The following is a 13,940-nucleotide window of genomic DNA, read 5'->3' as shown; positions in this document are numbered from 1 at the left end:
GATTAGTGAGTGCATGTCTGAGAACACTCCGGAGTGAACGGATTACAGAATACAGGAAAAACTGTTGATAGCTGTTTTGTCAAAAACAACTCAAAATTGACTTAATGTTATGGACTTATTCTGCCTACTTGTGCAAATGATGGCATGCCACCCGCCTGGCGCGACAATGCAGTTTTGCCACGCTAGGGGCGTTGACACGGCCAAAGGGGTTAGTTAAAAAAACAGGAGCGGGTTCAAAAATAAAATATCTTTTGAAAAAGGATTAAAAATAAAAAATCCAAACTTATTGGTTATTATTATGACCATTTAAATATGTTTTTGTTATTTTCTACTTGTAGCTGTTTTAAAAATTTAGTTGTATACTGTAGGTATACCCTGGGTTCGGTCTGCTACTGGCTAGTTGCCAGCGGCAGCTGCGCCAGGCGTGTGGTGGTTGACTGGTGGCCGAACGAGGTTTTCACCTGCGCTTTGACGACAATGATCAGTGACTAGGTACGCCATCCTTTCCCTTCTCTTGCTGTAGAGAACCGAGCACCCCCAGGCTATATGCGTTCTAATTTGTCTTGGTCACTAGTATTTACATGTATCCTTCCCTGTTCCCACTAACTTCGATTTTTTAGGCAGAGTTATCGGGTGTACACCACTGTCCTATACTGGGCCCGTCCTATACGTAGTGTGTTTGCGGAAATGTCCCTGCGCCTCCAAGTGCGGTGGCAGTGCTCGCCTTAGACTCCTCACCTTCCGGGACTCCTCTTTCTTTGCCGCGCGCTCTCCATCCTACCGTCCAAAGTCTCAGCCACACCATCGCAGGGCCGGTCTCTAGATGTGCAAGTCCGGCTGCCCCAAAGCTCACCTCGGTCCAGTTCTATCCTCCGGCTTCCAAATTGATGTGGTTGACTCTGGCCTCTGGACCGCGTCCTTTCGTTTCTCTTCAGAGGCTGCAGGGGGCAATGAGTACCTGGATGACCTCCACCGGCATGCCACCAAAGAAGTGCAAGACTTTGATGTAAGATCCATGGCATGCAGCATCGCAAGAAGCTATTTTACAAGCTGGACCGGCAATCCAAGGAGTATGAAGAGAACATCCTGCCCTTGTGCCGAAGCAGGAATATGGACAAAGCCAATGCCAAGAACGCAAGAAGGTGGAGCCTGACAAGTCTGTTTCTTCCAATGTTCTGAAGCCAAAGGCAAAGCGTGCAGTTAGAGATGACAACATGTTGAAGTGAAGCGGGAACGGATGCCAACGTTCAATCAGATGACTGATCCTTACCACCACCCTCTGCCTCGATATACATGTCACGAAGGGATCGGTGCGTGCATGCTTCGTGCACCGAGTGACGAGCAGGGTGGTGGCAGTTGCACATTCTATATCAAAGGATATGAAGTTTGTTCTTGGTTCAAGGAAGTGTAAGGGTATGAAGGCATGTACCGCAGTTGGTGCATTGCTTGCAAAGCGTGCATTAGAGGATGATATTCACAATGCACTGTATACACCAAGGAAAGGGGATAGGAGTGAAGGAAAAAATGAGGTTGTGTTATGTGCTATTATTGAGAATGGAGTTGATGTCAAGGTGAAACTGAAACAAAGAAAGCCGATAAAGGTATTCCATAGCATGTACTATTTTTTTTCAGAGCTTCAGAGTTCAAGAGTTTTCTTTAGGTTTTATAATCGTTTTTCCTTCAGGTGCAGCATATCAAGTATGGCATATATCAGTACTTTATCAAAATATTAGTTCATTGATGCTCAAATGTGTTAACTCATAATCTCATACACAACTGATATTTGGAGCGAGCTCATCATTAAACCTTGAAATGCAGAGGTGAACAAAAGCAGTTACCTAGTGAAAATCTAAATACAACTTCTTTTGAAATCACATTGACATATGTGTTTTTTTGTATGTGTACATAGTAAGATTATTGATTTGTTCATCCTTTTTCTGACTTCTTTTAAAATTCAGTTTTTGCTAAAGTAACAAAAGGACAAGGTTAGGTCTGTAATTTTTTTTGTGAGACTAGTAACCAATGCAGTAGTAAACATTATGGTCAAAATTTGTTACGTGAACTTTCAAGATTTTGAAAAAGAAAAGATGAACAAAACTGGTTTTCTGTGTTCCACTCAATAATGCATTTGTGGCTTCCTGGCTTTCAAATTCTTTGATCAGGGGCTCAGGGCCTGCGTTTATTGATGCAAAACTTCCATTAGAGAGGTGTGCAGCGTGACAGTAGAGAAAGTGTGCAGAACTCTTGTGCACCTGTGGAGAAGTCCTGGAGCTTTTGTGGCCAATTTTTTTGCTGCAGAACTGAAGATATTCACTTCGCTTTTGCTAAATTTACTAGCTGGCAGTGGTGGTGTTATTTGATTGAATGCTTACTATAGAAAATACTCGACCATATAGAGATACAAAATGTTCAGTAAATCAAAATTTCTCTATCCAATGTTGTAGTGCTGAGGTCTTTTTTTTTTGAAATAGTGCTGAGGTCTTTGATTTACGGTACATTACCCTGCTTGCTTTATGGTCAGTTGGTCACCAGTCACAGCTTTAACAGAACACATAAAATTCAATGTGCCCTCCGCAATTGGAGTCTAATTCATCAGAGTTGAATTTCTATATGGCTACACGCTGTCAAGAACTAACGATGCTTGGCCTCACTATTTCTTTTACCTTCACTTGCAGAATACAGCGGGTGGCACAGCATGATTGGTCCGTTTCAACTATTGTTCAGCACAACTCCTGATTTGCATGAGCATGACCCGATGCTTCAGAGCCCGTATAATTTCATCTGCAAAACTGATAGACAAGGGGGGCACAAGCAACTGAAGGAAATGTGGGCATGGGGCAGTCCTCCCAGGTGTTTCTAGCGGTATTGTTTGGTGTGTAGCTCGCATTCTCAATCGTGGAGCCTTAGACACACATACTCACGCATCAGCGGAAGTCTGTGTTAGTAGGGTTTAGGCATGTGATGGCACAACTCAGATCCCTGTATTTGACGCACACAACAGTCACAAACGGCTTGCATTTGTGCGAAAGTGAGTAGTTCGGTGAAAGTAATCTGCCGATTGGGATAGAATACCCCATCAGGCCATACAACAGTCACAAACGCACACAAGTCACAATTTCAGTTATGCCCAGTTGAAACATAACCATTGTAACATAGCGGTTATAAATATATTCACTCAAATTGCAGGTGTTCAAATTGACGTCGTTTAAAGAGAGAAATATATTCATTCAAATCATAGGTGTTCAAATTGATGTTGTTCAAATTCTGGGAGCCAGGCCTGACGGTTTCACCAGCGCCTTTTACAAGATATCCTGGCATGTCATCTGGGAAGACATCGACGGCAGGGAATTCGGGAAGCTGAACAACGGCCTTGTCGTGCCCGTGCCAAAGAAGTTAGGCGCGGCAACCCCAAATGACTTCAGGCCAATCACGATGGTATACCTCCGCCAGACTCGTCTCTAAGCTGCTAGCTCAGCGACTGGCTCTCAGAATGCACGAGCTAATATCCAGCAATCAGAACGCCTTCATCCATAGACGTACCAATGCGTCCTACGCAAAAGGAAAATCCCAAAGCTACCACTGCAACTAGACATTTCCAAGGCGTTCGATTCGCTGTCTTGGCCTTTCTTGGGGGTCATGGACGCCATGGGATTCAGCGCACGTTGGCGAAGCTGGATCGTCTCGCTGCTCAGCACCGCTTCTTCTCGTGTGATCCTGAACTGCAAGGGAAGCCAATCCATCACATGAGAGGTGTGCGCCAAGGAGACTCTCTATCACCCCTCCTGTTCATTCTCGCAATGGAGGTTCTATCCAAGCTCTTTGCCAAGGCTTGCTCGGTCAGGGTACTCTCAAGCAACCGGAGCTGGTGATGATCAAATTCCAATGCAGCATTTATGCCGACGATGTGATCCCCTTCGTGATGATCAAATTTTTTGATGCGCAGCCGGCCTAGCGACCAACCTCGCCATGTGCTCCATCATGCCAATTTTTAGAGGCGGATACTCGATCGAAGAGATTAAGCGTATTTTGGGCTGCCAGCTGCAACCATTCCTAATCAAATATCTCGGCCTTCCCCTCAGCATCAAGAAAATCCCCAAGACGCAGGGAAGTAAAGAATATCAATATTTATGATATTTATATTAATCGTTAAATATATTTTTATAATAAATTTATTTAGAGATACAAATGTTGCTAATATTTTTTATAAATCTACCCATACTTAAGAAATTTTGATCTGCACAGAACACACAATGACATTTATTTTTGGAGTGAGTAGTTTGGAGGAGCTCTCTCTCTCGGATAAGACTCTACTGTAGCTAGGAGCTGCAGTTGATTTCTGATCCGGCTGTTAACTCCAAACATACTTTACTGTAGCTACGAGCTATGGAAGCTGAAGTTGCAGCCGCAACAGTCTATCACACGTGTCTATCTCTATCATGTCACGCGTACGAAAGGTATGAAAAAACTCACTAGCAACAGAGAAGTAGCAGGCCCGTGAACCCCTCTGAGCCCACCGAGGCCACAATCAGAACGTCTGAACCCGCGACATGAAGATGTCATACTGTCGAAAGCATCGTCAGGATTCAGACAGTGGAGACACCGGGACGGGTACACGCAGACCGCAGGGAACCCGGCCTCTCAAACAGTCAAACGGCAGACGTCCCAGTGCCAGTACAAATGCCGCTGCGGTTGCTGCACCGTCAGAGCCGGCAATCCCATGCATCGCAGCATCACAATCGCGCTAATAAACAAACAACACGCGACAGACCAAACCACTGCGTCAACAAGATTGTACCACTGCACTGAAGACGATTGTACATTCTGTTCCTAGGTGTAGCCACTTTTACAGGCACTTTCCTGCCTTATGCCTTCTTCTCCGATCCAATCCCCCTAACACCATTCTCAGACATACAACTGCAGCTCAATGTTACTACACTGCAACCACAGGATGAACGCAAAAGAGAAATCGAAACTACAAAACTAAAGTATTTGATGAGGAACTCTCCCTTTCTCCATCGACGCGATAAGTTTCCTTCTGTCACCATTGATTCTTCTGAAAGAGCTAGCTAACTGACTCTCTCCCCGCAACTGTTAGAAGCAGAACATATGTACAGACACTAAGCTCTTCTTCTTGATGTTGTTGTCCTCCCTTCCTCTAGGGAAGGAGGGTGACTATAGAAGCGATCTTGAATTGATAGCCTGAAAGATCAGGCTGGCTGGGCTAGAACTCGGTTGTGGTTGTGGTCACCTTCATAGGTAACAATCAGCATCGAGGGGTCGTCCACACACCTCTCGACATGCTTCCTCGCGGGGCACCCTCTCACGCTGCTACACTTGTAATAACCCCTGCAAGGCAGCCAGCTTGTGAGTATTTGTAATCTGCATATTTGACAAAGGTACAAGACAGTGATCTGTGTTGCAGAAGCAGTAGCCAGTTGTAACCTTTCTTGGATTGCAACAGGTGTGCTACCATAATTAGAACAGGTTTCTTTCAAACCACATGTATGCTCAGTGACCAGTATGCTTATTGTAAAATAGGAAACAAAACTGAATAACTTGATTAGAAGCCAAATGAGCCAATGCTATAAGCAGCATCTAAAGAGTCGGGGAACACTTGTTCAGATTTTTCATATCAGTGATCCTTTGTGGTGCGTGCTACCATGCGAGATGATGCATTCTAGAACACGGAAAGGAGAAATACTAACTTTAAACTCAACAGAAATGGTGGTCTCGTATGCAACTAAAATAGCATCAAGTCAGTGGGTACGACTACACTATAAATTAGCAAGTACCAAATCGATATAAGCAGATATCATTATATATGGACCGCATATACTCTAGTAACAAACACTTCAAATTAACACAAAAAGATTTAAAGGGTCACAGATGGACAAGTATTCAGTACCTAGGATGTGGGGATCCCTTAATTGGCTTCTGCCCATACTTCCTCCATGAGAACTCATCAGCTGGGATGTCTGCAATCTTGTTGCTTATTGCAGGGACTTTGATGGACCTCCTTATCCTTAGCTTCCTGCAATTACATACAAAAAGGTGATTGTTAGAAACAAATAAAAAAAAACATAATGCAAGTAGTTAGCTATCCGTTCATAACCAAGAATTCCAACCTTTTCTTTGAACAATGGCACCGGCTCCCGGTTGTGCACCGACCACTCCCATCCTCCCTACCAGCACACGTTCTCCTGTGCACCAGGCCCAGCTCTGGTGTGCTAGATGTCTGAGAGCCACTAACTAGCTGGAACGGCCTTCTGGCCCGACTTCCATCCAAACTGGCAAGACTCCCTTCCATGCTCAGAGACGAAAGGAACGAGCGAGACGATGACGCCGTGCAATTCGAGCTGTCAAACTTGAGATTCACACCCTTACCACCACCACCACCACCGCTTAAGCTACCACCCTGATCACCAAGATTGCTCCTCTTCATCATCTCATTCTGAATCTTCATCTGGTGCATGAGCTGAAACCTCTGGTAGCTCTGGTTCTGCTGGAGGAAATGAAGGTGAGCGGCGGGCAATGCCGGGCTGGGCGTCCCTGCAGGAGGCGCAACGGACACCGGCTGGACCATCTGGACCGGAGGGGCCTTGGACGACGGCCCCTCCAGACCGGCAGCCGGGTTCTCTAGCAGCAACCTCTTGGGGAACTGGGCAGGGATCCTGATAGGATCCTTAGACGACGAGCCCTCCATCTGGTGGTACCTCGGGAACAGCTGGAGGCCAGTGATCGGGCTCTGGCTGGGCGTCTTGGCCACAGTGGCGGCGGCGGTGGCGGTGGCCAACGCAGAGCTCTCGAGGAAGAGGTTGCTGTCGAAGATGGGCAGGGGCTTCTTGATCTTCCTGACCCTAGCGTGGCCCTGCAGCTGCAGGCCATTGCCGTTGGTGTTGGAGTTGGAGAGCTTGGCCGTCAGGGAGCCGAACTTGGCGACGGCCTCCCCGGTGGCGGCCACGAGGTCCTTGCTGGGGACGAGCTGGCCGTGCGGGTTGGAGAGGAGCGCCAGCACCCGGTGGCAGCTCTGCACTGCCGTCCTGTTGGCCTCCTCCATCCCCTCCATGGACGGCCCCACTCCGCCCTCCCTGCAACCAAACAATCACTCACTGAGTCACTGAAATCAAACCACTGCCTCAGCCGCAAAGCGCAATTTCTTGCGGTGACAGCACAAGCATTCCGCTCCGTACACAAAAGTAAAATACAGACACACAGGTTGATACGCGAGCGGTGGCTCTAATCATTCCATGCCATAAAAGATTTGCAAGCCTCCCTAGATTTGCAGCCTGAATAAATATAAAAGTAGCAGCAGATTCCCACAATGATGAGGCACATGAAGGCGGCATTTCAGCGACCGGGTAAGCTAAAATTGGGCATTCGAGCACGGGAACATGGCGCTTAAATGGTCCAAATCAGTACTAAAACTAGGCAACATGACAAGCGAACCCAACAAACACTTGAGACCTACACGACGCCGCTAGCAGAAAAACCCCAGGCGCCATCGCCGCCACCACCACCCTGCTGCTCTTCTCCCTCTCCCCCTCCGCCGTAAAAGACAACCACTGGAAAATATCAAGGAGAGGAAACCCTACGCCAGCCAGCAAGCAATCGGCTGCTTCGCGCCCCCATCGATATGGGCACAAGGCTAAAGCTCGGCGCCAAATCGGCAGGGGAGGGAGCAGCAGAGCACGTACGCGCATGCGAAACCAGAGGAGGAGGAGCAGGAGAAGAAGGTCGCAAACCTCGCCGAGCGAAGCCCGGCCTCGCCTGGTGTGGCGACGACGAGCTCGGGGAGGGTGGAGGCCTGCTGGAGGAGGACAGGGACGCTCTCGCCCTCGGCTGGTAGCCTGGCTACAAGCGAAGGAGGAGCAGCAGCAGCCCCCGCCCGTGGTCCGTCTGCGGAAGTGCGGAGTGGTATGAGAGTCCAAAGCCCGGCGCTCGACAGAGTGGAGTGAGCGACGATTTATATATATAAATAAACAAACAAACAAATACTGGTAGGGCGGCTGGCGGCCTGGCGCAGCCCTCGCTCAGCGGGGAGCGCAGCGCAGCGCAGCGCAGGCAGTGCCCTCGCTTTTCCGCCTTTCTTTATTCCGCTTTGTGTTCGCTCTCCCTCCGTCTCGTATTCCTTCCTCGGGCCGGGCGTGCTAGACATACTGCTGCGAGGGGCGGTGGGGCCCGGGGCGATCCCGGCCGTCCATCGCGCCCGTCCCTAGGCCTGTCCTGCGCTTGGACTTTTTCTTTGTCTCCGAATTTTTTTTTCCTTCGGGAGGGTGGTGGTGGGGCTGGGCCGCTGGCCTCCGGCCGGGCTGCCGTTTCGTCAAAGGTGTGAGCTGTGTCAGAGGCCAGCCACAGTGGACAGTGGTGGTCTTGTGGGCCCGCGGTTTCTCTCTCTCTTCCTGCTCGTGAGCGTTGGGCGTTGGACTCGCCCCTCTCTCGCCCGCCACCTCGCCGGTGCGATGGACAGCGGTGTGGTGCGCTGTGCGTGAGCCAGTGCTATCTGTAGTAGTAGTGCTGCGGCTGCTGTTTTTTGGCTGGAATTAATTGTGCTAGAGAGATATGCTATAGATAGATCGAATCCGGAAGATGTCCAGTTCATAATTACTACTGATATGTTTCTCTACAAATAAATTAAATCTTAGAGATATTCCGTTTCATATATCACTATGTAAATTTAATCGTAGCATATCCTTCTTAGAGATATATCATTCTGCAAGTTAATTACTACTAATATAAGATATATTTTAAAACTACTAGATATTCTGCAAGTTAATTACTATTGATACAAGATTTATTTTAAAACTACTATATCTCTAACACTAGTGAAATTAGCCAGGTTGGCACGGAGTTGTTCGGCCTGTGCTCATGATACATACACCCATAAGACACACATAATTTTTTTTAGAGGGAATCTATATTATATTATTATTAGTTGTCTAGCTGCTCACACCATTGCGTGGCGGTGTAGTTTTTAGATAAAATTAATTGTGCTAAGAAAATAAAATATAAATGTTGGGTTCAAAAATCCGGGTTCCTCATGGATCTGCTTCCCAGCAAAAGCTCGGCCCGGCAGACGACGTTGCGAACGACGCATAACTTCTGGGCGAGCCCAAAAAAACCTAACAACAGGCCAGAAGGGCGATCCTGACTCGCTTCCGACTCCGGCCCGCCTCTCCGACCGGAAGGCCTGGCCAAGGAGGAACGACGCTCGCTTTCGACTCCGGCCCGCCTCTCCGATCGGAAGGCCTGGCCAAGGAGGAACGACACTCGCTTCCGACCTCGGCCCGCCTCTTTGATCGGAAGGCCTGGCCAATGAGGAACGACGCTCGCTTACGACCCTGACCCGCCTCTCTGACCGGAAAGCCTGGCCAAGAATAAACGGCGCTCGCTTACGACTCAGACCCGCTCCTCCGACCGAGAATACACCAAACCTCTGCTTACAACTCTTCTTCGACCGGGAGGCCATAGCCGACTGGGGAACGACCGACCGGAGACACCCACTCGGTGAAGACCTAGGAAACGGACATAGCAAGTAAGGCAGGGCGTTCCAGTCAACCGCAATATCAAGAACCGTACCCTGCGCGTCTGTAGGACAGTACTGTCAGGCCGTGTCAGAAGGATGCACCGTAACCTTCCAGACATGTCAGAACACCAACAGTGTTGTGGGCGTCGACATTTATCCTACAGTATGGTAGACGCCGACATTGGCCATACCAAAAGATCACGATGGAGCCTACCACATGCATCCTGACATCAACAGTGTTGTAGACGTCGACAAAACCACCTTGTACCCGACGACGTGGGCAACGAGACTAGAAAACACACACACTCTCTTTCTCTCACACTCACTCTCTCTCTTGTAAAGCCGTCACCTTCATCTATAAAAGGGATACGCTCTCTCCAAAAGGAGGACAGACGATTCGACCACCGGAGGATCGATTCACGAACGATTCGAACTACCTACGATTCGAACGATTCCAATAGAGCACACGCTCAAATACTTAGCGCACGTAGGAGCTCCCGTCTCTCTCGGCCCTTCGGTCCCAAGTCCGACCGAACCTCTTGCACCCTCATCTTACCCCCCTTGTTTGTAACCCCACAACAAACTTCGAGCACCTAGGCTCAGAAATAAAGTCACCGACCGACTTAGACTGGATATAGGGCACATTGCCTGAAACAGTATAAACCCCGCGTTATTGAGTGCTAGGCCACATCTGATCGGTAAAAATACAAATATTTACGTGTTGGTCACTTTCTGCACCGATAGTTGTCGCCGTCCGTGGGGAAGACGTCGTACGTTCACGCTTTTGGTCATCGGATGGCCCACCTTTGTACCACCTTTGCCATGGCGGGCTCAAGCGATACGACTCACTTTGGCTCGCTGGAGTTTCCCGTTCTCCCACCTATTGAGATGTGGGTTCCACCTATCTTCAAGCCGTCCCAGGCCTTCCTCATCAGAAGCCTGGATTTCAACGCCGACCGGCTCGACGTGCTTCACCTCTACGGGGAGGCGCCTGTCCCAGCGCCCGTCGGAGGAGGAGCGCCCTCCGATGGCTCCAGGCCACCTGGCGACCTCAACAATGAGGCGCCTACGCTTCGCTCTGAGCCCACGCTAGGCTCAAACCTCACTGTGAGTAACGTACATACTGTTCTTTACTCGCTTTTTAATATTCTCCGCCGACTCTCCGTAGGGACCCCGTTGTCCCTGCCGCGACCGCCATGCGACTGGTTTCCCTATGGTCTCGCGTCCCCCATGGACACGGACACCCAGGGGCTCCGAAGGATGCTGGCGCCGCCCCCTCTCACATCCAAATTCGTGGGGATGGTGAGCTTTGCTCCCGCATCTTTTCATGACCTCATGGATGACGATGTTGAGAGCGACGGCTCTAGCATCGGTGATGTCATGGCACCTAGCCCCTTCTATCCTGGGAGTGCGCTGTGGCGGATGCTCCGGGACAGCCGTCGGTGGTGGCAGAGTCTCAATAGACCCACACCCCTCTGGACCCTCACGCGGAGGCCCTCGCATGTGTGTAGGAGCACGGTAAGGAGCTACGATAAAGGTGGTTGAACCAGCCGTCACCTATGTTGGCGCGCTCGGCACAGCACGCTGCACCCCGTGCGTGTGACCCGGCGAGCGGTGCCCGGGGTCACGCCCGCCAGGTGTCGGATACCGTGAGGAGGGGTACCCTAAGCAAGATCCAAAAAACTGCTTAGACCCTAAAACGAGATCCAATAAGGCAGACGAGGTCCCAGCCAAAAATCCCCGATTCGCCCGAGGCCCCTTCGCCCGAGGCCTCCTCGCCGAGGCCTCAGAAGAAGTACCGATTCTCCGATTCGCCCGAGGCCTCCTCGCCGAGGTCTGCGGTTCTCCGATTCGCGCGAGGCCGGCTCGCCACCAGCCCCGCGACCACCGCTTTGGCTAGACTATTCCAGCTGGACATCACATCGAGGCGCTCAACCACCCCGACAACCACACGACGGCACAGTACAGCGAAGTGGCAGGCCAGCACGTCAGCGCCCTGCCACCCACGACGGGATCGTGCAGGGGTTACCGGCTACTGTGCTGCCTAAACTCCTGCACCAAGGACAAACACGACGTGGGGAGTCAGAGCTGGGTTCCTGTGACCTCGGGACCAGCGAACCGACCGAGTTCCGCCTCGCCCGAGACTCCCAGTAGGGCCTCGGGCGAGCTGGCCATGCTCCGCCTCGTCCGAGGCTGGGCTCGCAACCTCGTCGCCTCCGCCTCAAAAGTCGCTCGTCGCATCCAATTAATGCGCCCGGCTGCACCCACTACGTAAGCCACGATCGGCAGTACGCCGCGACAGGAGCGACGGGACAACGGTCAAATCGCCTTTTTACCATCCCTTACTGACAATACAGGGTACCATATCTTGTAGACGCACGTTCCGCACTGTTCCGCCTAAATCAACAACGACGATGACCGCCAAGACCCCGCATTGCCGCTTGCAAAGGCCTCGGCACAGCAGGCCTCGGCACAGCGGGTCTCGGCCTCAGCACGGCGGGTCTCGGCACAACCGACTACAGCAGCCACCAGGTCTCGGCACTTCGCCAAGTCAACAAATGAACAGGAGCGCAGCATGTCGCCGGCCTGGAGACCATACCGACTAGACACCGACAGGAACTCCCACGACGCCGCGCTGCTCCGGGAGCAGAATGCGTCAGCAAATAGTAGCCTCCTCATGTACTTCTGGCTTCCTCCTTGTGGGTATAAAAGGAGGTAGCCGGTACCATTTCTAGGGAGGAAGAAGGAAGAAGACGAACACACCGATAGAACCACACACTTCCACGCTGCTTGGGAGCAACGTCCCAAGCAGTTCGCACCACCCTCGCCGAGACCTGGGGCTAGCTCCCTCTCTCACCTAGCTTGTAATCCCCTACTATGAGCACTCCGGTGCAAGGAATACAAGATCGATCTCGCAGGCTGGACGTAGGGCCTAGATTGCCTGAACCAGTATAAACCTTGTGTCTCTTTGCATCACCATCCGGGATTAGGGGCACGCAGCACAAATTCACTCGTTGGTTGAGGGACCCCGGTTCCAAAACACCGACAGTTGGCGCGCCAGGTAGGGGGCGTTGCGTGTCAGCTTCGTCATCCTAGCAAGTTCCGGATGGCAAACCACATACGACCACTGCGTCTCGGCATCATAGTTTGGTTCGGGAGCCTAGAGTTCATGTCTCTAGGGCATGAGTACGACATGGTGCTCCTCACTCCTCGAACCCCACCGTCCGACCACGAAGTCGCGCCCCGGCAGCCCAGGCGCAGGCGGCGCCCGGGCGGCCGCTCTCGCCACGCTCGCCAGGCACGGCGCGAGCAAGGCCACCCCGATGCTACGCGAGCCTGGGGCGGCACGCCACTCCCCGCCGATATCCTACGACCAGCTGTTGGTACGGGGTCCCTGGCTGGGGACCCGTCTGACCTGAGCCTGGACAAAGGAAAATCGCCGGTGGCTTACGGCGATGCCCAGTCATCTAACCCCGCTCCGCCACTCCCTGAAGAGCTGACCCCAGCGGGGCAGAATCTGGAGACGGCCCCGTTCCCATACCCCTTTGGGTTGAGAAATGCCGCCACCTCTTACGCCTACGCTTACGCTGCCACTCACGAGCGCCCCTCGGAGCGCCGCCAACGCTTCGCTCTCGACCTGAGCACCCACTCCGACCCCTCGGACGAGGACGAGGCGTGGCCCGGGGTGGATTTCTCCGAACTCCACAACCCTGGGGCTGTGCGCCAATTCTTGGCCGCAAGCGACTACTGCCTCGGCTACTCCGACTCCGACGATGAAGGGACTTACGATCCGTCTCGTGAGTGCTTCCATGTCGGGCTCGGGATGCCAAGGGCGGGCGAAGAGGAGGAGAGGACAGGCAACCATTCCCCGCCCCGGGCAGGGGCGGGCGACGCCACACCTCCACGTCTCGAGGCCCCGGCAGCACGGAATGAGAACCCCGTTCGCGGGGGGCATCGACGCCCTGACCTGGAGCAGCTCCGCGAGCTTCAAGCCAAGGTCGAACAAGATTGACTCCTTCTGCAATAGCTTCGGGACACTCTCGAGCAGGAGCAGCGAGGGCGCGGTGAGGGCGGAGGGGCTCGTGGGTAACGCCTTCCGCCAAGGTTTCTATTGGCCAACAGCGGTGGCCGACGCCACAAAGCTAGTACGCACCTGCAAAGGATGCCAGTACTATGCTCGACAGACGCACCTCCTAGCCCAAGCCCTCCAAACCATCCCCATCACATGGCCATTCGCTATGTGGGGATTGGACATGGTTGGGCCTCTGCAGAAGGCACCCGGGGGCTATACCCATCTGCTGGTAGCTATCGACAAATTCTCCAAATGGATCGAGGCTCGTCCGATCGCTCAGATCAAATCCGAGCAAGCGGTGCTGTTCTTTACGGATATCATCCACAGGTTCGGGGTTCCTAACAC

The 13,940-nt window shown here is 51.8% G+C and overlaps 1 protein-coding gene and 1 pseudogene across 1 annotated transcript; one reads left to right on the top strand and one right to left on the bottom strand.

The window, feature by feature from the left end:
* Nucleotides 1-83: 83 nt before the first annotated feature.
* LOC136476290 (uncharacterized) lies at nucleotides 84-3,195 on the top strand (annotated as a pseudogene).
* A 1,570-nt stretch (nucleotides 3,196-4,765) lies between these two features.
* On the bottom strand, nucleotides 4,766-8,097 carry LOC136476278 (protein WRKY1). The gene is made up of 4 exons (XM_066474049.1): nucleotides 7,743-8,097; nucleotides 6,126-7,088; nucleotides 5,906-6,031; nucleotides 4,766-5,346 (listed from the first exon to the last, which is right to left on the bottom strand). Exons 2-4 carry the CDS (start codon nucleotides 7,064-7,066, stop codon nucleotides 5,208-5,210), a joined length of 1,206 nt encoding a protein of 401 aa, XP_066330146.1. The 5' UTR covers nucleotides 7,067-7,088; nucleotides 7,743-8,097; the 3' UTR covers nucleotides 4,766-5,207.
* Nucleotides 8,098-13,940: the final 5,843 nt, after the last annotated feature.

Source organism: Miscanthus floridulus, chromosome 1 (assembly GCF_019320115.1).
Source record: "Miscanthus floridulus cultivar M001 chromosome 1, ASM1932011v1, whole genome shotgun sequence".
Classification (NCBI taxonomy): Eukaryota; Viridiplantae; Streptophyta; class Magnoliopsida; order Poales; family Poaceae; genus Miscanthus; species Miscanthus floridulus.
The sequence above is the reverse complement of the archived record's forward strand: the minus strand, read 5'-3'. Positions and strand labels throughout refer to the sequence as shown.

Excerpts from the sequence above, each read along its gene's own strand:
- LOC136476278 (XM_066474049.1), bottom strand. The coding sequence starts at position 7,066 with ATGGAGGGGATGGAGGAGGCCAACAGGACGGCAGTGCAGAGCTGCCAC. Across the intron at positions 6,032-6,125 it reads TGCCATTGTTCAAAGAAAAG|GAAGCTAAGGATAAGGAGGT; the intron begins GTTGGAATTCTT and ends ATGTAATTGCAG. Across the intron at positions 5,347-5,905 it reads AAGGGATCCCCACATCCTAG|GGGTTATTACAAGTGTAGCA; the intron begins GTACTGAATACT and ends GCTGCCTTGCAG.